This window comes from Artemia sp. Qi Xiang Cuo, chromosome 12, assembly GCF_049724085.1.
Source record: "Artemia sp. Qi Xiang Cuo chromosome 12, ASM4972408v1, whole genome shotgun sequence".
NCBI classification, from domain to species: Eukaryota; Metazoa; Arthropoda; class Branchiopoda; order Anostraca; family Artemiidae; genus Artemia; species Artemia sp. Qi Xiang Cuo.
In genome coordinates, this window is record NC_142805.1 from 31154914 (window position 1) to 31182140 (window position 27227).

Consider the following 27227-nt stretch of genomic DNA (forward strand, 5'->3'; position numbering starts at 1 on the left):
TAAAAGTAGTAGGTCGTTAGATTTTTTCGACATCTTGAAGAAGATCGGTTTCGACACTAATTCAAGACTTATATGGCTGTGTAAATTTCCACTTGACCAATTTAATGAATTAGTTTTCATTTTAGGTGTCCTTAGTACTTTAACTTATAAGTTAGAGGCAGGAAAATCTTAGTGTTTTTTTGTTGTCTTGTAATAGGCTAGATCTGAACTTGCGTTTTAAAGCTCCTAGGCTACCTCCATCTCTTCCCTAGCTTAGGTCTAGGCTTATTCGTGAGGTCAAAAAGATTCACGGTAGCCTAGGCTATTGCAGTTTAGCAATTGTTTACTTACTCACAAAAAGTTAGTAGCCTAGGGCAACTCTTTTGACTGATCTTCTGAATTAAACATTTTGGTAAATTTTTACCAAATTGTATTATTGACTTACAAATAAACATTCCACTCAATGCGTTTTTGTTATGCTCTTTCTAAATATAATAATCATTTTTGTCAGAAATGGATTTTACCCCCACCTCTATTTATACCAATTCAGGGTATATATTTGCACATTAGGGGGGTGGGGGTAAATTTTATCTATGATGTAAATGAGAGGTAAGTTTAAACTTTCCCCCCACCCCTCTACTGTGCAAATTTATACCCTGAATTGGTATATATATGGGTGGGGGCTAAAATTCATTTCTGACAAAAATGATTGTTATATTTGTATAGATCATAAAAAAAGGCATTGAGTGGTATATTCACTTTATTTGTAAGCCAATAATATGATTTGATAAAAATTTACTAACATTTTAGGCTAACAGTAAAACTATAGTAACCTACTATTTGATTCTTCATTCAAAAAGGCAATTTTTCATCTCAGCTTAGCCTAACTGTCACTAGGCTAGGCCTACAATGGCTATTGTGTCAATGATGGTTCTACAGAAGGACTGCTTCTCTAATCAAAACACTGTAGCCTACTGAGAAAATATTAGTTCCTTGTTGAGAACTCTTTCCAAAATAATATTCTTTAAATCCTAGTATGGTCTAAAGGGTATCAGTAGGCTAGTTGCATTCTTACTCTCAAGAAGGAGGTACTGTTATGTTCTCAAAATGACAATGAAAGATTCTAAAATACTTACTTAGCCTAGCTATACCATTTCTTAAGGCATACCAATAAACTCTACTCTCCTAGGCTAATGGTAAAAATATTAGCTACCTCAAGAAATTTAGCCTATGTATAGAACTGAAATTTTCACATGCTAAATTCTTCTTGTTTGCCACTAAATGAATTTGGGAAAAGAGTCAGCATAGGCTATGAAAAATCCATTGTATAAATGTAATTTTGGGAACCCTATAGGCTATATTTGATCATTGTGGGATAAGGGATAAAGTTTAAATGATACACCTCAGGGAATGGTATAAGCAAATATTGTAGAATTTTGGAAATGGTTTTCAGAATTTTATACTGTTTCCTTCTTTAGAGCTGGAATGATATGCTGATACTACCTAGAATCCTACTCAAACCATTAGGATTGTGTAAACACAACCCAGAGTCAAAGAAAAGTACAATCAGCCCAAAATTAAGGAATAGTAATTTTTGTGCTAATTTCCACTAGATTTAATGAAATAGAGCTGTCTTCTAAAATTTTTCTAAGCCCTTGAAATAGGCAAAAGGTAGAGACACAAACTTAAGAATACATTTCCAGGGCATAATTTAGGCTCTGAATTCATTCTTGAAAGTGGCATTCTCTAAACACAGCTGTTATACAAGAGAGTCAAAAGCCCCTCATCTAGAATTTGCAAAAATAGCATTGAATTGTTCTTTTTTCTAATATGAGGCTTATAGTGTTTCCTTAATATCAGTAATCTTGCTTTAGACTTGTTATGTTAGACTTTGCTGATCCTGTTGGTTTGTGTTACTTCCTATTCTATTTCTCATCAGCAGTTGGTTTACAATGCTAATTAATGCTAACTCTAAAAGAACCCAACAAAATCAGCAAAGTTTTATATAGCCTTGGGCTATATTTAGCCCTATTAGGGAAGGGGGCTTGTTTGCAATTGTCCTGATAACAACCATTAAATTTGGAAACAGTTTTGAACATAAAATCAAATAATACTTTTCTCCCAATTGAACCTCCACTGCCTCTTCTCCCACTCCTTGTCAAGGTGACATTTGAAAGACTGGATAGAGGGAGTGCTGACAGTGGATTCCTTCAATTGATTCCAATGGTTTATGACTCTTTTTGAGAAGTACATTTGACAGGTTTTTGATTGAGAGCATAGCTTTGGCAGCTTCTTAGAGTGTCCTCTTGTGTAATGATGGCTGGTGCTATGACTGCTGCTAAAGATGGTATAGTTTTCTTCTCAAACTTTGTAAGTCAGCATCATATTGCTATGCATGCGTCTGTAGACAAGGGTAGGTAGCTTAAGTTGCTTGAGGGGGTCCTCATATGAAGTTGATTTTAAGCTTTTCATGCACTTTGTTGCTTGCCTTGGAACATTTTCAATGAGCCTTTCATCTTGCCTATAAGAAGGACCTGCAAGGCACATGATTTTGGTTTGGTTATGATTCCCCTTTCAACCCTCTTTCCAAACGTGATAATTGCCTAACTTTACAATTGAATACAAGCCCAACTCCTAAACTCTAGATACAGCCCTCATGTATATTCACAACTTTGCTGATTATGTTGATATGTTTTTTTCAAATTTTATTTCTCATCAATAGTTGGTAACTCTTAGTGATGTCCTCAGGGGAGTGGGGCTATGATTAATTAGGACAGTAGTAGTTATATATTTGAAAAAAATATTGATTGAGGCATCTCATAATATTTGTTTCTTCTAGCAAGTAGATTAATTACCTCTAAAAAAATTACCAGTTATTAACTTACAAGATGTAGTTTATTTGTGAAATTTTTCTGTTTAATTATTCTGTAATAATTTCTGTTTAATGTCCTGCAAATATGAAAATTGTGTTAATTGCCCTGTTGTTGTGAACTGTTGTCCTGTATATATGTAAATAGCAATAATCCAACTGTGACATGAAGATTATCAAGTCAACGTTACCTGGTGATATCTACAGGTTCTTCAACCTTAGTTGCTAGAAGATGCAATTTAAGGTAATTGTTCCCATAATTGTATGTCTCAATGTGCACTGTCTAGTTAGTTTGTCATGCCATGTTAATAACTTACAGGGTGCAAATTTTCTCTTTTATTCTCAAATGTAGAAGCTGTAGTAAGCACTATTAGTCTAGTAGTTTGTCATAGTCATGTCTCTAGAGGTCATTTATAGGAAGCTGATTTTTCTAGAAATGTCCAGGTTTATTATTGAAGTTCTTAAGTATGTTAGCTTTTAGTGCAGAATTTACAAAAAAATTACAGTTATTTACAGTTCAAATGCTCCTAAAATCTGCTCTGGGCTCACTTGGAGCTTCTGTTTTGAACACTTTTAAGGAATACACTCTAGGGGTTTCAAGCTTTGCAAGCTGAAAGTACTTCAATCCTGAGTCTTTCCATTGTTTTCTGTTTTTTTCATCTGTATTTGGTCCCCTTATCCATGTGTGCGCTTTAGGGAGGGCAGCTATATGGTAGTTTTAGTAGTCAATCCTGTTAGATCATTTTGAATTGGAGCTGCCTTAAAGGAAGTTACTGCTGGCCAAGCCACATTGTGTTCATACCCTTTGAGAAAAATAAAATTTTGTGTGTATTTTAGAACACCACTTCCATGCTATAGTTGTAACTTAAATACAGTGATATAGTATAAAACAGGCCTAATTTTTGTCAGGAACCTATCATTTTACTGTTAGTTCACTGCAGCTCTGTTTGACTATTCTTAATTAACATCTTTCATGTTTACTTCTTTTTTAGAGTTCTGTTTCAGAACCAATGATTTGTTTTTATATAATGCTTGCGTATTTAAACACAAGTTCCAAAAAGTTATGCACGTAATATAGCAACTTCTATAGTCACTTAGTAACTGACAGTAGTTCCATATTCAGAAACAAGCATACACAGCAAGATATCATTTAATAAAATATTTTTTGAATGAACTGCAAATGCTTGCATAGATGGGAAGATACAAAAGGCATAATTTCCTCTTACCAGAAAAATTGAAAAGTGTAGACGAAACGACATTTTCTAATTTTTATTGTGCAGCTTTTTAAAAGTGCAATCAGCAGATAAAAATGCACTAACAGGATCTATGATGAAAAATAGAATACAAACAATGCATAAAGTAGGCCTACAAGTAAATTAGTCATTGGATTTGATAAGGCCTAGACTTCTAATAATTATGCTTTGGTCTCTATTTTGATATGCAAACATATAACCAGTTTCAAAAATATACAAATGCAACCTTTACTCTGAGCCACAAAATACCAAGAAATCCTTGTTTTATGAGGATATATGCCACACAAATGCCGGAAATTACCACAAATACTTGTGCAATTTTCATGTGTATTGGCATTAGATTTGGTAGTTCTCACATGGTTTGAGATTTGTAGTTCCATCAAATTTCCCATTGAGCTATGGAAGCACAGCCTTTTTTTTCAAAATGCTATTGTGGTGCACGGCAAATTTTTGTATTACATCAAATCTGTATTTTTACAAGTTTCATGGAAACCAGCTTGGGAAATACAGAGCTTCTGCTTCTTTGTAAAACATGTCAAAGAAATTGAAAGTTCAGAAGAAAACTTTTTGTGTAATTTCAGTACACATTTTGTTAGATTTGGTAAGAGCCATGATTAGGGCTAATGCTAAAATTCAACAGATACAAACAATTCTAGCATAATTGCTGATTTTCTGTAGCTTAATTTAGGCATTAGTTTCTGAGTGTTGTTGTAAAGATAATCCTTATAAATTGGAAAAAATTTACAAAATTGTTTTCTTTATTGACAAATTATAGTCACAATGTCTATTGTCAGAGAAAATGCTTTCAAATTATTTATTTATAAAATATTTATCACACATATGCTGGCAACAATTTTACAAACAACTGTTTTTCTGTAAGCTAAAAGAAAAGCTTTACTGAGAATCATGAATTCTTCTGAAAAAAATGTTAGTCAGTTAAAATCACCCATCTTTAACCTGATGTTAGCATTCCTTTTATAGTGGCCATTATAAAATTGCTGTTTATTTTGACCAGTGAGATGCCTGTAGTAATACTCTCCAGGAAAAACTACAGGAGATTCTGTTAAATCAAGATTTTTTCTAAAATCTTCACCATTTTCAGGAGTGCTTCTCTTACTGAAAGGAGCTTCGTCTTTTGTTTCCCAATCTTAGTCAGCAGCACCAACTCCATCATATTCATTAGCTGAAGGAGGGGTCTCCCCACACCAATAAAAACACTGCTAGGCCACATATACCTACTGCAAAACTGTCAAGCTGATTAGTTTAAGAATCAATTATAAACTATTATGTCATGCACAAATTAGCTCTTTGAAAACAAGTAGCCTATTGTTCAGAGACTTGTCATAGTAAAAAATGATGGATATAATAAAATAGGGATGCCACCCATGGTCTCTTATTGGTGGTAATTAGACTTCTATGAATTGTGTCCCATGTAGATCATAATTGGGGATCTAATTTTTCTCCATCACCTCCCAATACCCTGGAAGCTGTACATAATTATGTAGTTCAAATAGCAGTGGACCTGCAAAAACATGCTTGGCTGACTAAATTGAGATTGTTGTTTGGTTAAATCCCCCAAAGAGAAAGAGTTTCTTAGAAAAGACATTTATTTTTCCTCAAAGACTCAAGCCTAGGGTAGAAAAAATATTTCATGAACAAACTTTGCTAAGAAGGCTGATCTTGGAATGTCCAGTATCCTAGAATTTGTTTCTATGAGAGGTCCATAACACAGGATTGGGGATCTAATTTTCTCCAGTTGTTCTTCTTCACCTCCCTACACCCTGGAAGTTGTAAATAATTACATAGTTCACAAACATAGAAAAGCATGGTTGCCCAGCTAAATTGAGAGTACTGTTTGGATTAATGCCCCTAAAAGAAAGAGTTTCCAAGAAAAGAAAGATATTTTTCTTAAAGACTAAAGCATGTGGTAGCAAGGGTGTTTGATGAACAAACTTTTGCAAATAAAACTCATCCTGGAATGTCTTTGCATAAAAGGTCCATAACTAGAATTGATGTGCCCTTGAAGCCTATACTTCTTTTGAAATGAAACCCAATCCCTCAACTGGGAAGTGAGCCTACCTTAGTGTTAAGCCAACTGTAACCCAGCTAAAAACATCTTATTCTAAATTCTTTTGTTCAGAATGTCTTTGCTGAGCAAATACTTGAGCCTTTCTAGTCATATAAAGATTTGTAAAGATGGCTCTGCACAAGATTAGTAGGCAGGAATGGTTGCTGTTATCCCATGCATGAATCTTAACAAATCTGCCCACTTCCCACCTTAGTCCTCTGTTTATCTGTAAATTCAAATGTTAACAATTTTAGTGTATCTTAAAATATTCTTTTTGTTATTGAGCTGTAGTGATATATTTTTGCTCAAAAGATTAACACATGTTAAATATGACAGCAGGCTAATCGAGCCTTTCTAGCCTTAAAAACCTCACCTAAGAGTTACTGATAGGTAGAATCAATTCAGTTTTTTACAGGCTGAAATTGGAAGAAAAAAAAATTAATCAAAGGAACTTATTTCCCTTTGTCAAAGCCAGTGCTAGGACATTCCGTTAACGAGGCTGTTAAGTCTGTTAAGTCAAATGTCATTTGCCCTTGATGTGATTTATTAACAATTTTTGTTTATCTTAAAATGTTGTTTCTGTTATTGAGTTGTAGTGATATATTTTTGCTCAAAAGATTAACATATGTTAAATATGACAGCAGGCTAATAGTTATCTCAAGACATCTTCCAAAACAGCATTCCTTGGGTGATTTGTTGTATTTATAACCCATTCCCAGCAATAAATGTATTAAATATAATGAAATAGCAAACCTACATTTGTCTATAAACTTCACGGTAAGGGATATTGAGAGAGTCAGGACCCCCCCCCCACACACACAAAAATAATCAATATTTTTTCTTCAAGAGGTGGGGCAGTTATGTGCTTCAGACTAAAACTAAGAACCCTTCGAATAACCAGAGACATGTTTGTTTGGAGGATTCACCATTTTCTTCTGTGTTATGATAGTTTCTCAGTTGAAGAGAACTGCCTCATGTCATATTTGAAGCTAAACTCTTCAAGCAACTTGGTCCCAAGTAAAAATTTTAGATATTTTCAGTGCTATTCTGAAACCTTACATTCCTCTCTAAGTTGTAACAAGGAACTAGGGATCGAAGTCTCGAAAAAGGTTCTAGTTCATTAGGTTCCAGTCAATGTCTCCTTATTGTTTTTAGTGAGAGCTGGCACCTTTTCCTCATTGACTTGCTATCCAAATTAAGAAGGTGCTGCCACATCAATAAAGAGGTGAAAGAACCAGATTCTGGTGTTTATGGATCTTCTATGACAGGCTGGTGTATTTTTTGTACAACATTCAAATAACATTAAGAATGAAAATGAATTTTGAAACTTTTGTATGTTTAAGAAATCACTTGAGAAATAATTTTGTTTTTCTGTCACAAGTTTTATATTTCATTTTTATGCTTGTTGTGAATTTCGAAATGCTGTTTTAAATCTTTGTTCACATAAAAGAGTCCTATTTTTTCATATTCTTAGTAACAATCTTTGGTTAATTAATAAAAGATTATACCTCTGCACCAAACAAAAACGAGCTCCAGAACCAACTGCAACTACAACTCCAGAGACCGTTTCATTGTCTGCAGCAAAGGTAATACTTTTGGAATTTTTTTTTTTTTAAGGAAAAACTTGTTCTCACAACACTAAATGGTCCGCATCTACAAACCCAGATGGGTTGATGGGTACAAAATTTACATTTCAAAAATTCCAATAATTTGAGAAGAAGGGAAAATGTATTTAAGCTTAAATTCTTATTACACGCCCAACAATGTATGTATTCATAATCAGTCAAGAAAATGTGTCAAAAACGGTATTGATTTTTTTCTTTTTCATTTTAATTTTTCAACTATGTTTTTTTCCGCATTCACAGAATTTTCATTCAACATTTTCGAGGGAAATGCTACATTTTCGTCTAAATTAATACAGTACAAAAAATTAGCGAAGCTAGTTCATTAGATTTGGCGCGTTTTTCGGCTATAAAAGTTTAGACATTAATAATTTGATGAGTCCAAAGACCATGTATCCTTCAGAAATACTTTAATAGGTTAATAGGTTTAGTTATACTTTAATAGGTTTAGGTGTTTTCTCCTGGAACATCCTCCAACCCCATTAAGAATAATCCCTGAGGAAAATACTCTCTCCCCGAGTCATAGTTGAAAATAGTGTTTTTTAAATTTAATTTTCGATTTTTTTTTAATTCATGCCCATGCTTAACCAAGACATGATGTGGGCTACCATCCAATTTAACACATGAATAAACGGACGAAAAATCGTTCAGTAGCTTCCAGTTTTTCAATTTTCGGCTAGAGAATTCAAGTATTAGATTGTAAGCAAACTTTATATACTAAATAGATTAAAGGAATTGGATTATTATACTGATTTCAAATATATAAGTTTCATCTAGTTTAGTCTTACTCATCAACAGTTACGCGCCTGAGAAAGTTTGCCTTATTTTCGAAAAAAGGGCGAAACAACCCCTAAAAATCATAGAACTTTGATAAAAACACACCATCAGATTCAGCGTATCAAAGAACACTACTTTAGAAGTTTCAAGCTCCTATCTGCAAAGATTTTGAATTTTATATCTTTGCCAGAAGAAAGATCACGGATGCGTGTTTATTTGTTGTTGTTTTTTTTTTTCCAGGAGTGATCGTATCGACCTAGTGGTCCTTGAATATTGCGAGAGGGCTCATTCGAACGGAAATTAAAAGTTCTAGTGGCCTTTTTAACTTACAAAAAGAGGAGGGCAACTAGGCCCCCTTCCACGTTAATTTTTTCCCAAAGTCACCCGATCAAAATGTTGAGATAACCATTTTGTTCACCATAGTCGAAAAATGCAGTAACTATGTCTTTGAGGATGACTTAATCCCCCACAGCCTCCGGGGGAAGGCCTGCAAGTTATGAACTTTGCCCAATGTTTACATAAAGTATTGGTTATTGGGAATTTTGCAGAAGTTTTCAGAGGGGATTTTTTCCGGTAGTTGGGGGGAGGTCGGGGGTATACGTATGAGGATCTTTTCAGGGGGGAAAAGACATTGCTATGAAGGGGGGGCCGGATTTTCCAGCATTATATAAAAAACGATCAGAAATTAAATAATACAAGAAACAATTTTTTCAACTGAAAGTAAAGAAATTATTACGTATATGTTTGGGCTCGCCCCCTAGTCATTAACTCGCTCATTAAGCTAAAGTTTTTTTAGTTTCATAGTAGTTATTTATTCTAATTTATATATTTATTTTATTTAGTATTTTTTATTAAGGGTTTATTATTAAGTAATTTTAAAAAATTTTGAACTTTAGCTTAAAGAGTGCGGCTTTGACTAGGGGGCGAGCCCCCTAATATACGTAATAAAAATATACGAATATAGAAGTGCGTTACGTAAGGTAATTTGTAAGTTACGTCTGAACAAAATTTCGTGAAAGCCATTTAGCCAAAAAAAAGTAAAATTAATGTGCAAATTTCGTTTTAATTATACTTGTACGGTGAGCCAAAATCAAAGTTGCATTAATTCAAAAACGTTTAGAAATTAGATAAAAAAAATAAGTTTTTTTTAGTTGAAAGTAAGGAGCGACATTAAAACTTAAAACGAACAGAAAGCGTAAAGAGCGAGGCGTTGAGGAGGGGACAGTCTCTTTCATATACGGAATAATTTCTGTTCGTTTTATGTTTTAATGTCGCTCCTTACTTTCAGTTAAAAAAAACTTGTTTTTTTTTATTTAATAAAGAAAAGGTTTAAGCATATAAACTACTTACTATACAAGAGAAAACCTAATTAATCATTGTGTTGTGCGTGTTCGGGCTATTTGTATGATGATATTGGAAGTTAATAAGATGTAAGTTTTGTATATTGTTTTTGTTTTTCTTTTCTTAGTGTGTTTTGTTTAATTTAGCTTAATATTTTTTTTCGTTGATAAATGCTTCCGAAAATGAAGTCGAAGTATTCGGATTCCTTTATTATTTAAAGTTAGTTGTTGTCTTTTTTTTCTTCTTTTTTTGTCCATTCCTTTGTTTAAAATATTATACCCGTTTTCACTATATTTTCGTTTGTTAAATTCGGGACAAAAAAAAATTTCTGTATCTTGAAGTATGGCAATGAATTGGGACAAGATAAGAAACGATTTTTGGGGAGGGATAGAGGATGCACTTGCCCTGGGCGTAGAAATTTTAGTGGCGCAAAATTTCAAATAAATAATTTAACAGTTATAATTATTTTGTAATATTTGAAAATTTTATTTTTATTAAAATACGGTAGATGGCACAGTTAAAAATGAATTAATAAATTATTATTTGATTAATAAAATGATAATAAATCAAAAATCAATAATATTGAAAAACGAAAAAACAGAGGCATCGTAATTCTCCTGCACTCAAGCTTTTCTAACCTAGTTTTTTCTTCATAGCAGCGCAGAGCGTTTGACTTCTCTGTTTAAACCTTATTCTAGGGTTTTTTCTGTCTTGAACTTGGATTTGCAACAGGACCAGGCGTTTCCTTCCCACCTGGTATTTGAAATTCAGATGTTTCGTGGGGATCTGTTTAACCTTAAACTCCCCAGGCTCACGTTCTGGTTCTGTCAGATTTAAGTATTATTCAACTCTTCTCGGGAAAGGCAGGGGGGTCAAACTGGACAAGAAATTTTGGAGCAGAAACCAAAAAAGGAGATATAGATCATTAAAAAATTCGAAGGGGGGTCGCTCTATTTATCAAAAGGCTTTAGGAGAGAAATATAAGCATTGGCTTTATGGATGATATTTTAACATGGACTTACAACCTTAAATCAGAATAAATTGTAACGCCAAATAATTTTAAGAAAAAAGCCGAAATTTCAGCTAGGATTAACTAAAAGGGAAGATAATTTAAGGAAAGTTACTGGTTTATGGCGTGGATTTAGAAGGGTTGGCACTCATGTATAAATCATGGGTATCAGGTGCAATGTTATTGAGGACACTAATAAGGTATTCTCGTGAAGTTTTTATGTTAGGTTTCTAAGGTAGGTCATCGAGAAATTTGTTTCTGTCGGGAATTCCTTAGCAAAATTGCTAGTCACAATTGAACAAGGAGTGGACCTAGGAGAGTCACTTTAAATTGCTTGCTTACTGTCACTTAAATGCTCCAAGATAGGTGGGAGCATGTCATTGATAGGTCATGTCATGTTAATTTCAGATACTAAGGAACTTTGATTGGTTTGATTGGCTTAAGTGACATGTAATAATTAGATATTGAATTTTAGCACCAAATTGAGAAACTGCAGTTGGAAGTAAAGAACCAAGAACGATGTATGGAGCAAGTAACGTCATTACTTACGGAAGTAGCATCTCAAGTAGCACCTTTACCAACAGAAATGGCCCTTCAACAGGTGGAAGCAGAAAAAGTCCTTCTCGTTGCCGGGATGAAAAGAGAAGCCGCCTTGAGAGAAATGGAAGATTTGAAATTGCAGTACCGGCCAAGTATTGGAAAAATTAGTTTCAGCAACATTAGTTTTGGACTGAAAGAGGAATTTATTAAGCATATAAGGAATGGTATGTTTTTCATTTTCATTCTCCCAGTTTTACTGGGGATCAAAACAGTCTCTTTTTTTTATCTTTGTTTTTTATTAGTAAAAAAATTACTCTTGCCACCAGAAAATAAGAATTGTGTTTCTCTTTTAGTATACTACCTGACATAATATATCATCTGTGGTCAAATGTGACTCTTTTTTTTAATTTAATTTTTTTTTAATATTAATTAATATACCCTTACTTACGTTCGGTTAAATTGTGAGCCTTCTTCGGGTAAATTTGCTGATGTTAAGAATTTTGGAGTCCCTTCTACCCGCCGCAGAGTTTGGATTAAATCTAGACTCCCATAAACTGCAATAAGGATATTGACTCGTGCTCCTCTCCAAATTTGATAAAGATCTGACTATGTTTTCTGGAAGACGTTATAGCGACAAGAATTGAGGGTCTCTCTTCTTCTTTTCACAAGAGAGGTTGCGTCAGTCATGTCTCTCTCCCCTCTAAAAATGGCACAGCTAGACACTTACTCCTATATCCCTGATGTTCCCAAGATTATCTAATTATAAATCTTCCCAATATATAACGATAATGAGGTAATTGTTCGTTCGCCATGTTTCCCTTCGAAAAGAAATAGTTTAATTGAGGTTTTATATTGATGGTGCTAGGAAATAACTGTTATTTCTTTTGTGATTTTCTCCTTTTTTTATACCAGCTTTTATTGCTTTAAAATCCAGAGAAATATCGAATTTAACTTCATTTCTTTCCCTTAGCTTTCTTTTTGTTTGAACAGAGTTCTCTGTATTTAACAAGAGGAAAGGGTATATGTCTTGTGGAGATACAATTAGCTGAAAGCTTCGTGATGTCCCCTGTTGGACGTCATTTGGGTCCAGTTATTTGAAGTATTTAGCCTTTGCTGTGCTCCTTAGGACAACGAAAAAAAAAAAAAAATAAGTAAGAAGCCATCAACAACGGGATTTTCAGCCAATTCAAAAGAAGATAACGAAAAAATAAAATAAATATTTTGGCGTAAATACATTCTTAGACCACACTGGCTATACATGAAAAATGAAACTCGGTGAGGAAAGAAAATAACAAAATGAAAAATAAAATAAAAAAAGGTGAAAAAACGAGGATTTTGTCAGCCAGTGGAAAACCATGAAGAAGAAGAAATAAGCAAATATTTCGACAAAGACTTCCGCCAAGGCGTCCTCATTGCCAAACAAAAAAGAAAAAGAAAAAAAACGAAAATCTAACCTTTTGAAGTTTATCGGACAAAAACAGAACAAACACTAAATAAAAACCAGACAGGAATCAATTAAAAAGAGTTTACCAAGAGGATTGAGCAAAAACCCTTTGCCTTGCAATATTCTTATCTGGCCTACAGTTTCTGTTTTCATTAGATATGCAAAAAGATTTTTTTAAGTTACACCGGGTGAAAATATTGATTGAGTCCTTCAAAATTAAACTGTCGTAAATTGGGCTTAATGAAATATCTCCAGTATCTCTATTTATTGCTAAATTTTGGTTCATGTTTTTTTTATCTCAATTACCTCTTTAAAAGTTTGTGGTAGGCCATTTAGAGTTGATATTAAGGTTGCCTCGTCAAAAAGAACCAGATGGGTCGGATTTACGAAAATATGCGAAGCCAATGCCCTAAATCAAAGTTGTCATTGTTATTTTTTAATATGAGGGACTTATCTATTGAAATTTTGTGCTCATGCAAACGTTCACCTAGTTGTTGATGGTTCCTACCAATGTAAAATTTCCCACATGAAGACGGGACTCTGTAGACACCACTACCCAATACAGGATCAGTTTTATCCTTTCCTGAGTTGAAAAAGTGTTCAACTTTTTGCTCGGTTTTGAAAGAAAGTGAGAGATTATGTTTTTTTTTTAAATTTTGAAGTTGATCGCTAAGTTTTGGGATGTATGGTAAAGAGATGAAAGTTTTTTTCTCAATTGCCGGGGTAACTGAATCAAGGGGGACGAGCTCCCTATTTTGTTGTTTTATCTTTTTTAATGTTCTATCTATAATATTTTCAATAAGTTTGATCGGGTAACCATTGCAGAAAAGAATGTCTTTGATATAGTTTAATTCAGAATTTATATGATTACGGGAACAAATTTTTAGAACTCTGGCGACTAAAGAGATTATTACCCCTCTTTTCACAGAAGGAGGGTGATGGGAAGAGAAATGTAGATATCGATCATTATGAGTCGGCTTTCTATATATATATAAAATTCAAGGCTAGGAGTATTTTTTATAATCAAAACATCCAAGAATGGCAGCTTACTAATGCCAAAAATATTTTGGCAAGAGCCTCCGCCAAGCCGTCCTCAGCGCTGAGGAGACACATACAAAAAAAATAAAGTGAGAGGAAAGAAAAAATTCAAATATAAAATGAGAAAGCAACTAGACCTTTGAAGTAAACAGACAGAGAAAAGAAAAGGCATTCGAAAATTAGATTGGGCAAGAATTCTTTCTCTAGCAATAAACACAGTCTGTCTGCTGACTCGATTTGTGTTAGCATGGTGAATCAAATGGTTTAACAAAAGAATATGCCTTATTTTAATGAACTTAATTCACAATAATTTAATACAAGGAGAATTAACAAACTGTGTTTTTTTAAATGTATTTATTGATGAATAATAAACTCTCTCTGTCTTTCTCTAATTACTTCTCATTTTCAACCAAGATCAATTCACCATACTAGTCATGGTGTTTGAACTGGTTGTCTGAACCGGATGAAGAAGTTAAGGGAACACACAACTGGATGAACCCTAGAGTTAGTAACAAAAAAGAAAATTCTACATGTAGTTCTAATTTTTTTTTTGTCTTTCTATTTTGATCCCATCTAGTTTTTACTAACTGGTTATAAATTGCTATTCGTGAAATGTGTTTCGTAATTTAATTTCAGGTCATTACCATTTTGTTGCTGTTTTCATCTGTAGAGGTCAGGCCAAAGCCACGCAGGTGATTTCAACGACTGATGAAGGTGTAAAAGAAAACCGATGTCTGTCTTTTACCGACTTGATTGAATTTAATCAAGTCACACCAGAATTCAAGGTGGAATTGAACGTTTTTGCTCTGTTTTATAAAAAACAAGTATTTACCAATCCTTTTTTTATTTACTTATTTATTTTACTAATAACCTGCTTGAGAACTTTGTATATGTAAATGGGTTTCCTTCCTCTTTCGTTTCCTTTTCTTATCAGTTTTAGTGATGTTTTGACGCCTTACCAGCTTTCTTTCTTGCTTTTCCCGAAGTTTTTGGAGCCATGTTAAATGATGCCTTGACAAAATCCAATTATCAAATAAATAGCGTTTACGAAATACGACCTGCTTTTATACAAACTACAGTTCGCGCACAATTTTTTCGTCTGAGGAAATGAGTTCGCTGGCTGGATTATAAATTGTTTGCGCTTTAGCTATTCAAGAACAGGCAACATTTTGAATTTATTCGTGATTAAGGGTCCAAGTGAATTTTGTCGCCTAGAAACCATGTCAGGAAGAGGAAAGTGTGGAAAAGTGAAGGGAAAGGCAAAGTAATGTTCAAACAGGGCAGGTCTCCACTTCCCAGTGGAAAGGATCTACCGTCTTCTGAGAAAGGGCAACTATGCGGAGCGAGTTGGCGCAGGAGCACCTGTTTACCTTACAGCAGTGATGGAGTATTTGGCTGCCGAGGTCATTGAACTTGCTGTTAATGCTGCACGAGACAACAAAAAAGCTCGTATCATTCCTCGTCGCCTTTACCTAATATAAGGAGGACGGGAAGGCTTCTATCTCTGATTTTTTTTTCTACCAGGATCCCTTTGGCACAACAGTTTTCAACAAAAGAATAGTCAAAGGAATTCGGATGCATTATTTTTTTTTTTTTTCGTAGCAAAGGCTTTTATAGGCTTATGGCGTCTTGTATTTCAAAATACCAAAAGCAGTGTTGGGACGAACCAATATGTTCAATGCTTAGCATTGAAATGCAATGCATTTCAACGGTGAAAACCAGCAAAAAAAAAATAGAGATGCTTGTTCTTAGAAGCCTTCCTGTCCTCCTTATATCATCTTAATTATCCTCTCGTCTCTACCACTAGTGCAGATTTAGATATAAAACCTAAAAAGTAGTCATGCTTTACTTACTTATTCACATAAATGTAAAGATTTTCCATTTGTTGGATTTTTTTCCGATTATGCTAATTTGTGATTTCATTCAGACCACTGAAAACAAGACTGTCCAAGATATTTTCTTGATTAATATCGTCAAGCTTGACCTCTATTTTTGCAATTCGATTCTCTAGATTAAGGGTTTGCATCCCATACACTTTCAGCTCTCGCTCATTACTGCCTAGGATGGGCTTGAACTCCTGTGACACAGAATTGTGTAACTCATCAATTATAGTCTCAGCAGAGTCATTAAGACCAGATTGCGCTCTTGCGCCAAACTTTGCAGAAACCTGACGAAATATCTCCAAAACCATAGATTCTCTAGTTTTCTCTAACTTCTGTGGATAATGGGTAATGCAGCAGCTTCATCGGATACTTTTAATGTAGAAAATGCTTTTGAAATTGACCTGTAAATCTTGGGAAAACGCTCAACCTCACCAAATGCAAGTTTAAAATTCTTCGCAGTTTTAGTAGAAGCTTCTTGAACATTGTTTTCATACGATATAATATTACTCTCAGAAACAATTTGCTCGTTATGGTCCCTGTAGCAGAAAATCAATTGTTTATTCGCTTTCCATAATTGTTTTATTTTATAGGTCGTACAGGCCACAGTGGATAGCCTGCAAATTTCACCAGTGCTAAATCGAATTGCTCGTATAACATAATAATTAACGTGAGCAGGAGAAAAAAGAAAGAAAAAATTTGGCTTAGGCCTTTCATTTATTTATTTAGGAAAAGAAGCCCTGGTGGATTCCCAAGAAATCACAGAAGATGGAACCGAAGGGAGCAACAAACAACAATCAAAGAACCTCGAACTTCGGTCTTGTGGGATACGGGGTGATGAATAGAAACTCGCAGCTTTTGACAAATGTGAGCAATCCGAATGTGAGTAAATATTAAAAATCGTTTAATGTATTATTTTTTTTAATGATCCTCACAGCTTACATCAAAAATGATGATATGCCTGGTAATAGACCTGGTAATTTATTCATTTTATTTTCAGCATTGATGCATTTGCTGAACTTTCGCTTGAATGCTTCTAGTCAGGGATGTATAGAGATTACCTCTGCTGAGAGGTGACAATGGATTGTTGGGAGAAACTGGTTTTTGGTTTTCTTGGCCGTGTTTACCCTATTCAAGGTGGTCCTACAGTGTTGTTTTTTGTCGAGTTACACTTAAAGACTTTGCTCTTTCAGGAACGAGCTTTGTTAGCTTTTAATGGACAGGAATCCTTGCGTTTCTAAAATATCGACATAGTTGTAACGTCAAAATAGTTTTAGATTGATTGGAGGGGTGTGGCAACAGGGTTTCTAGAAGCTACTGCACGGGCTGCTTGACTTTCGGAATCTGATTTAGATTCTCTGTCTAATTCGCTCTATGGTTTGGTGAAAGAAGTTTTCTCGGATGCGTGTGATGTGTTAAAGCAAGCGTCAAAAAGAACAGCCTCACTGAATCTTTGGTTGACTGCTTGACTTCTTATAGGTAGGACGAGGAAAAATAATCTTGGGAGGCTTATGGATTTTGTGTGAATCTCGACTTCTACTTTTTAAAGCCTATAGGTGAGTTTGTAATTCGCTTTATCGAAAAGCGAGTCATCTTTTTATTTTAGGAAATTCTCTAGGAGTGTAGTAATGACATTAGAAGAACATGGTAAGTAGTCAAATCTGTCATAAAACCATAGTCTCCTCCTCCTTGTCTCCTTCTGTCACATGTTTTGATTGACGGCGAAATGGTAGTGTGTGAGCGTAATGTTCAGAATGCTTTTAATTTTTATTTTGCTAGCAGTGGCAAAACAACAATCTCTTTTATAAGTCCCTCTTGTCTTCTGCCTGATTGTATGTCTAACTTTAGACCTCTATGTCTTAAATCAAAGGTTTTGGTACCAGTGTTTGAAGTTTAAATAGTCAGAATTTTCAATAACTTGAATTGAAAATTTTCTGGCCTTTACCATATTCTCACTAAGGATGTCAAGTTAATTCTTTCTGTCATCGTTTCTGCTCTCGCGAGACTTGTCAATCTTTCTTTTAAAAATGGTGTCTTCCCATGTGCTTTAAAGCCTGCTCGTGTTATTATTCTTTTTTAAGGTGGAACATTGAATGGTCCTGTAAATTATCGTACAACATCTAATAATAATAATATACTGCAATAAAAAGGCTTTCGCTTCTATAACTGTTTTCATTCCCTCAAAAACTTATATCTGAGCTAATATCTGAGCTACATTGTAGTACTACAATATTGTAGTATTGAGCTACAATACTACAATAATATCTGAGCTACAATACTACAAAAATATCTGAGCTAATATTGTCAGGTAGGTCGTTTACAAAAAGATTGAAGAACAGGGCCCCGATGTTGCTGCCTTGTGAAATACCGCTAGATACTTTTGTCTCAACTGTGCTAATGTGGCCATCTACTTTTGCCTTCTGAGTTCTGCCTGCCAAATTCGTGATCCAGCCGAGAGCTTTGTTCGCAATCCCAAGGTTTCTTAACTTATGAAGGAGCTTTGAATGGTAAACTTTACCGAAGGCTTTACTAAGATCAAGGTATATTGCCTCGAATTGTGTGCCTTTGTCGAGATTTAGTCTCCAGATGTCAGTAACTAGAAGTAGCCGGGATTTGGCTGACCTATGTCTTAGGAATCCAAACTGGCTTTTTTTGATTAACTTATCGGTTAGAAGGTATTCTAGTAATATGTCTGCTATGATGGACTCAAGGATTTCACAAGTGATGCATGTAAGACTTATGGGCCTGTAGTTGATTGGGTTTCGTTTTTCACCTATCTTGAAAACTGGGTTGATAATTGCCTTTTTCCAGACACTAAGGAATTTTCCCGTATCTATAGATATCATGAAGATGAGAGATAGAGGTCTTGTGACTTGTGCTGTAATTTCTTTATGAATGCGAGGGTGTATGCCGTCTGGGCCTTTAGATTTATTTTTGTTTGGCTTTTAAAGTTTTTGGTAAATGGACTCTTCGTCGAAATTTATTACTGAGAAGCCAACATTTTCTTCCTCTATTCGTGCTGCCTCACTTCTATCCTCCGATTGTGGTGTAAAAACTAATGCTAAACGATAATTAAATAGATTGGCTTTTTCAGTGGGGTCCAATGTTTTTCCAAATAAAGGATCTATTAGAGCTGGGATGCTAGGTCGGTCATGTCGCTTGGAACTTACATAATTCCAGAAAACCTTGGGATTTTTTGTTATATTTTTCGTGACTTGTTTTGCTCTATGAGCTGAAAAATACAGCCTACACGACTTGCTTTCATATATCTGCTTGATGAAGAATCACAGAATATGATTGCAATAATTTGTAATTACATAAGAGGGTGATTTTATAATAAATATGTAACTTCTAACATTTCTTAGCTAGTAACACTAGTTAAAAATCATATAAGAGTTTCACTCCGTATATGAATCTAACCATTTTTTAAGTTAAACTTAGTTTAGGTTTTTTGGTACTATCCCATTATGAGGGCCTCTCTAAAAAGTCAAGTTTGGTTAATGCTAATGAAATAAAATAGGATGAATATATAATAGTTTATAATCAAAGTTGGGCTATACTTATTTACACATTTGGTGGGGGGGGGGGTAAAGCATTGCATATATTAAATACGTACTCTAACCTAGCTTAACCTAGGTACCTCCCCCCCCTAAAATCCAAAAAACCACAGTTTAATATCGTATACGCAATGAAAATCTTGCTATGTGGTTAAGTCGAGAGGTCCTGATAATGGAATAGAACCGGTTTTTTATTTCTAAATCTATAAGGTAAATAAGGTTGACAATGCCATCTATAGTTTGAGTCATCATCAGAAATTTTAATATTTCGTTTCTATTCCTTAGTTGATAAATGAATTAAATTATTCCGGCGAGATAAGCAGCACTTTTAGATTTCAGGCACACCAATTCTGGGGGATGGGGCAATCCACCGTGTCCCTGATGGATTTCTCTATCATGGCTGCAAAATAACCGCTCCCCTGCCGAGCTTGCGGTTCTGGGGATTTTTGGGACGGAAGATTTTTTTCCTGTTGCCGACGTGGAAGTTGTCTGATGTTGAAAATTTCTGTTGATTAAATAAATTGTAAACTCTAAATAATATAAAGATCCTCAGTAAAAAAAAGACCAAGAAAACAAAAGGCAGGAAGAAAAGAGTGCGGAGAGGTATTATTTCAGCCATGTTAAATTTAAAACTTCAGCCAAATATAAGCAACCTCAATGTAATTTTTTTTAAACTTTAAATTATTTGCAGTTCCCCCATGCCCCCTTGGATGAATCTCTACAAGTCAACTTTAAGTGTCATTGGACATACACTATGGAAAAAAAGGGCTTCCTCAACATTTTCGATGAAGTAAGGGGTGTTGGGACATGGCATCGTCCCTGGTGTGTTTTAGCCGGAGATCGAATAAATTTGTGGAAGGACCTAGATGATGAGGATCGTATGGTACGTAGTTTTTAGTACTAACCCTCCTCCCTTTCTTTCATTCGGAGCAAGATTTTGCACCCGCCCTTGGCGGGTGCAAAATCAATGTATGCAGAAAATAGTGTAGATATGCTAGCTTCAGGTTGTTACAGATTTTGGTTGTGGGGATTTAACAGAAGCTATGGTCTCTTTAAAGTAAGACCCCCCCCCCTCTTAATTGATTTAAATTAATCAGTTGGTTGCAGTTGTTTAGTATATTATTAATTTTCTATATACAGCCCAACATATAAGTATTATTTTATTTTTGGGGGGATGGGGTCAAAAAGTGTTACTCAGCAAAGGTATAAAGTTAGTTTATGAAAAAAATATACCTACCTCGTCTGTTTTTTCCCCTTTTTACTTTGATATAGGTAAGTTGATATAGTCAACGATCCAACTATGAATTCAAACAATAAAAGCAAATACATCATCAAATAAAAGGCTTAATGGCAACGAAAAAGCGTAAGTTATGCGGGAGATAGAATAACTTCTTTTATCAAAAAATGCAATTTTAATATTTGTATAATTTTTGTATAATTTTATTGACTGCAAATGGAATCCAAACTTTAATGATAAAATTAGGTTTGATCTGATTTTTCTTTTTAACTTCTGCTGCGTAACACTTTACAGTCAGGGGTGCCAGGAGTCTCTAATTCACATCACAACCATGTTAAAGCTCCAAAGGCTCCTCACTTATCAGTTTTTTAACTCTTTGGTAGTATTATGAATAAATGAAGGTAGGTACGGCATTTTAATATTATATTAAAAATAAATTATAAACCAAAGACTGTTTTCAACTTATAAAAGTGAAAACTGGCGTTACCCTAAAAAAAAAAAAAGAAAAAAAAAAAAACTAGCAACGCCATCTATTTGTTGGCTATGTTTAGCATTTTTTTAATGTTTAACTTATTCTCACAACACCAAATAGGTTGTTGTCTTTTTTTCTTCTTTTATTTGGCTCATTGTTTTGTTTAAAATATTATACCCGTTTTCACTATATTTTCATTTGTTAAATACGGGACAAAAGTTTTTCTGTTTCTGAAGTATGGCAATGAATTGAGACAAGATAAGAAACAAACTAAAAATAATTAAAACATAAACTGTTAATTAATATCAGCCTCTTATGCTGATATTTTTCAATCATCAATATATGTTTCTTGGGCTTGCACATACCAATTTTTGATTAAAATTGACATAATACAGCCCGAGCTTTAAAATTTTTTGTTTTATTTTTACAGACTAAAACTTTTAGTTTGATTCAAGTAGTTTGATTAAAAAATAAAAAAATTATATGCTCTTAGAATTTGGAACATGTTATAATTTAAAAGTAATTTATTTTTATTTTCAACCTTGCCTTAAATACTCCTTTCCTCTGTGGCACTCAGGTGTGAACAAAATAAATCCTTTGAACTGAATCCTAAAATAGCACCAATTTAAATTGATTTGGAACCTCACAAGTCTACATATGTAAAAGTGGCAGCTCAATTGAATTTGATTGTCTTACTATGAACATAAAACTAAAGTTTCGTGACCCAAGTTCCTTCGAAGTTCCCCCCCCTTCAGATTAAAATTAGAAATTAATTATGCATCCAGGCTGTGTTAACGAAGGACTCTAAAGCTTGAACTTATCCAAATGTAAAATTATACCCAAATGTGAAAACAGGGGTCTCGGTATACTGTATTGCGGATTTTTTTTTGAACTTTTTTGTGACAGTGATTTATGTGTGCTATGAGATTGTTGAAGGGATCTAACCTCTGTGTTTTTTTTTACCCAAATAACTGTATACGCCATCATTTAAACTACGCATAGTTTGAAGCAGAATCACTCATGGATCCCAACCTATATTAGTGAGGCATAAGGAGGGGATGTAGTTGTTTCAAGCCCCTTCCCATTACTATTTCTTCAACTATTCAAGGAAAGGGTGGGCATATTGGTCCTTCTTTGAACTGAAATCCTGTAAATATTTTCAATCTTTGTGGCGAAAGATGTGGCGAACTGGTTCCTTCTAAACCTCCTTCTCTCCTCCCATGAACAGTTGAGGATGAACCTGTATAATTGGATGATCAAATTGAGTCATGGAAGTTGTCGGTGCTATTTGAGATATGTGTGTGCCAAGCAAAATACAGTTTACCTGGTGACTGATTGTTACAACCCGTTATATATTGGTTTGTAATGGCTTTTGGGGCCTTAATGGTCTACTGACTCTTTCTTTTCATTCGGGACTGTGACTTGTGATTAGCCATAGCATTAAAGTTTTTATTTATACTATTGCACAGGATTACATTTGACAGAAATGTACATATGAATGTGTTTATTTATTTGTGGGGGGGGGGTCGTCAAAACATAAGGGAATTCGTGAATTATGTGAGAATTCTTCAAATAAAATCGTGAAAACAACCCAATTATGGAAGCGTATCTTAACCTTCCACCCCCTTCTATCCTCTTGTCTCCTTTTTACTCTCTAACTTTTCAGAATTTTGATTATGCAAACATTTCTGTATTTAAACTAACTAGTAAATAAGTCATGATTCATGTGAGACAGTCTGCTGAGGATTATGTTTGGTTTCGATTATTTTTAAAGATAATGTATATTGTCAAAAAATGAAAGAATTAGTGAACTATGTGAGAACTATTCGAACAAAATCATAGAAACAAGGAAATTATGGAAGGGTTTTTTGATCTTCCGCCCCCTCCTACCTTCCTGTCTCCTTTTTGCACACTAATTTTTCTAAATTTTGATTGTGTAACCATTTTTGTATTTGAACTAACTGGTATAAAAGTCGTCATTCATGTGAGACAGTCTTCTGAGGAATATGTTTGGTGTCGATGATTTCTAAGGATTATATTGTATATCCCACTTCATTTTAGTATTTTTTTTTTTTTTTGTATTTTTATTTTTTTTTGTATTTTTAGGAACCATTGAGTATTATTGATTTAAGGGATTGCATTATCCCTGAAGCCAGTGCCGTACCACGTGAGCTGTGTGCCCGGCCGAACACATTTATGCTCGTGCTGTCTCGGCCAACTCAGGCCGGGGATTCAAACTCTTTGGTCAAGACTATGCAGAAGAACAGAACACTTACTAGGTAATTCAAATTCTACCTTTTACCTAGTTTAAAATTTTATCTAGTTCATTTAGGGCCAAGACACCGAAAAATAATTTTCCAGTACACAGTGAGTGCCCTTTAATGACGTTTATTAGGTTAGTGTATATTGGGTTAGTGTAGTGTTTCATTTAAGTGTTTTATGATGATCGCTGATCAAATTTAATGTAATTTGTGCCTTTCATTTATGTTATTTTACCATGTTCATGGCCGTATATTTGGCTTTAAAATACACTTCTCTATCTATCTATTTAATATACAGAATACTTGTACCAAACACATTTTGCATGCAGACCCGCTATACTCCCCCCGCCTCATTTTCACGGGGGGGGGGGGTAAACGCCTTCCACCTAAGAAAAGTCTTCAAGAATTTTCGAATAATTTCAAATTCTAAAATAAGAAAAAAAAGCGTTATCAGCCCTTTAGATATTGAAGGCATATCAAAAATTGTCTACCATTTACTTCAAGATTACGATTATTCATTGAAAAAGTCTTTTCTCCGTATTTTAGCCCTACACGAATTAGGTAAGAATTAAAAAGGTAAGAACTGACTCACTGAGTTTGGGCTGAATCACCGAATTCGGTTGGCCGATAAAACACAATCATTATTTTTTTTGGTTGAAAAAAAAAAATACTGAAGTTGTCATTTAAAAAAAGTCAGGCGGGGGCGGGGGGAGATTATAGCGGGTCTGCATGCAAAATGTGTTTGGTACAAGTATTCTGCATATTAGATAGATAGATAGAGAAGTGTATTTTACACTTCTACGTTTCTGCCAAAATATTTTAACTTCTACTTTAAAGCCTAGCTTTTATAAAAAAATAACGGTACTTATGTATTATACCGCCAACACTCAAATTTACGCTTTGTAAAACTCTACAACAAACCGGTTTTATCGGTCTGTATTAAACACAGTATAAAGATATAGCAGTAAGTTTACCGCAGATAATTTCTGCCTCTTCATCCTCGGTGTCTTGATGCAACCTACTGCAAAATATTTGATAACTGCAATTTAAAATCAACGGACTCGGTGCGAACAAACAGCTCCTCCCACTTATTCTTGCATTAGTGCGTACAAACAGCTCCTTTCATTTGATCTGCCATCAGCGGTCCAATTACCCTGGAACACGTATTTTGGTAGAAACTTATTTTACACACTGTATTTTACACACTACGCGGAAAATACCCTCCCCCTCGTGGAAAATGCCCCCCTCCGGAAAATACTCCCTCCTGGAAAATACCCCTCCCCCCACGGAAAATACCCCCCCAGGAAATACCCTTCATGCATACCATCCTTATGGATGGTATGTTGTGCGCGAACGGTGTTCTCCCCCTAGACCAACTTACTGAATGAGTAAAATAAAACACTGTAGCCTAATGTTAGGTCTTTTTCAGTCACAGACTCAGCGCCGATTCTAAAGAAGAACAAAATGATTGGTGTGAAAAAATAAACGCTGCTCTCAAGGAAATTCGAGCTTGGGATATGGATGCATTGCAGCCGAGTGATAACTGTGAATTTTAGTACCTAGTGTAAACAGTGTTTGACGAAAGAGAAGAAACAGTGTTTGATCTCAAAGAGAAGTTATATTCCCGGTTTTTGGTGAGGGGTTTATTTTCGAATGGAGGATAATGTGATATGCTTTAAGAAATGTGATTTTTTATTATTCGAATTTAGAGGTATCTAAACCATCTGGATAAAAGTATATTCAAATTTTTAAAGATGTAATTTAAATACTTATAAAAGTATATTTTAAAAGAGTTACGATAGAATTTTAAACCTTAAGGAATAAACTTTCTTGAAAAAAACTTAATTGGTTATTATCTGAATTTAAAGGTACTTAAGATCAGAGTTGGAAAAGAACTTAAGTACTTACAAAAGTATGCTTAAAAGTTTAATTTTAAAAGAGGCAAGAAAAGTTTTACACGTTTAGAAAAAACTTTGCTTGAAAAAGAATTTGACAATTTGTTATCTCAATCTAGAAACATGTTTCAGAAATCTACCAGAATGCTTTGAATATCATACTTTCAAATGTATGACTTGTAAAGAGTGATGGTTAATTCTCTATATCTAGAAATAACGGAGAAACTTGCTTGATGTAGGAGAATGTGCTGATTGATTGTAAGGACTTAAATGTGTCTAAAATCAGTGGTGGAAAAATTGTATCCCCCTCCCCCACCCCGCAAAAGAAACACCAATAGCCGCTGGTCTATTGGCGCCCCCTCGTGCATGGTTTAAAAAAACCTGTGTATCCCTTTTTTTGCTTTCGAGAAGAGCCTCAGTTTGCTCCTCAGGGGATCTTTTCTTAAGTCACGGTCGGCACTTTACATACCCAAGGGATTGATCCCTTGGGCATGATATTGGTAGCCATTACTTGGTTCAAGCCATCCAATGTCGGCTGCGTATTCCACAAAATACCCAGCCTTGTGGTCAGATACTGGGGAAAACGGCCAGTGGCTGGAAAGGGGACTGAAATTAGCAGTAGTATGCCTCTATTTATGCCCAATACTCTTAGGGCCGTCATGAGGAGGTATTCTTTGTTAGAAAAGAATTTAACGATTTATTGTTTGCATATACAGGTAACTAAACTCAGTGTTTGAAGAGGATTTAAACGTTTTTGATAAGGGCGCAAAAAGACTGTGTCCTAACAATACCTAATTTCTTCTAAATAGCCAGTAAGGGTGTAAGACAAACACCAGTAATCCAGACTACGCTTGGTTGTTGTAACCAAAGTATAATCACCTACGGAACAACTACTGACAAAACCTATCCTCTCCACACACAAAAAGTGACCCTTTGTATACCTATGTGAACCTGGCAACTAAAAACCGTAGTTACACAATTCATCCCGGTCACTCGTCGCCTGAATCATGCTCTAGCATAATTATTGGCCGGAGCAAAGTACTTTGGCTCGGAGCGATTAAGTAGTACAACATTTTGCGTCTAGAGGCGCTGAGGTACGCGGGGTCTATTTTGGAGAGTTTTGTCAGTACTTGTTCCGTAGGTGATTATACTTTGGTTCTAACAAACCTGCAAAAATTAATAAATAGAATACGTCAGGAAACGCTGTATAAGCTCTGTGTTGTAAAGGTTTTAGTTTTAAGAGTTTTAACGAATTTGGATGTGCAGCCGAGTGATAAGTGTGAATTCTAGTACCTAGTGTAAACAGTGTTTGACGAAAGAGAAGAAACAGTGTTTGATCTCAAAGAGAAGTTATATTCCCGGTTTTTGGTGGGGGGTTTATTTTCGAATGGAGGATATGTCGAAATCTATCTTTGAAATGTAGGGCTCCTGATTACCTGTACCTGTTTTTTAGTGTTCGGAGGTTTTTCTGCCAAAATAATGCATGGTTAGGGGGCAGCCCACTATCACATTTTTCTATAGTTCTCTTCTTTCATTCCCAAAGGAAAATTTCCAGTAAAAATACTAGAAGTTTTGTTTTTGATCTCTTTTAAATCGTGGAAATCTCTCTCTGTGGTGGAGACACCACTCTCTCTCTCTCTCTCTCTCTCTCTCTCTCTCTCTCTCTCACTCTCTCTCTCTCTCTCTCTCTCTCTCTCTCTCTCTCTCTCTCTCTCTCTCTCTCTCTCTCTCTCTCTCTCTCTCCATGGCCTACCTCTCTACCATGGTTTTGCTTACCATGTCCACCATTCCTTTTTGTTCTTTCTATATTATTTTTTTACTATTTTTACATTGCGGACGGCTAAAACGATTGCTTAGCTCTAATAATTGCATTATTTTGGTGTCTTCCTTTCTGAGTTTTTCCATTTATTTTGCCGGCGATTTTTTTTATTTCGTTCTTACTTAGTTAAATTTTATAATATAATAACAATAAATTTGTTTTGTGA

At 34.8% G+C, this 27227-nt stretch overlaps 1 protein-coding gene across 2 annotated transcripts; it reads left to right on the plus strand.

Moving 5' to 3' along the window:
- On the plus strand, nucleotides 1-27227 carry LOC148946009 (anillin-like). Of its 2 annotated transcripts, none has more exons than XM_089097938.1 (7): nucleotides 1-80; nucleotides 11394-11682; nucleotides 14577-14764; nucleotides 16550-16702; nucleotides 20069-20260; nucleotides 23193-23365; nucleotides 24777-27227. In XM_089097938.1, exons 2-7 carry the CDS (start codon nucleotides 11442-11444, stop codon nucleotides 24901-24903), a joined length of 1074 nt encoding a protein of 357 aa, XP_088954064.1. In that variant the 5' UTR covers nucleotides 1-80; nucleotides 11394-11441; the 3' UTR covers nucleotides 24904-27227. The 2 variants fall into 2 exon arrangements, with proteins under 2 accessions (XP_088954064.1, XP_088954065.1); XM_089097939.1 differs by having other exon boundaries at nucleotides 14577-14725.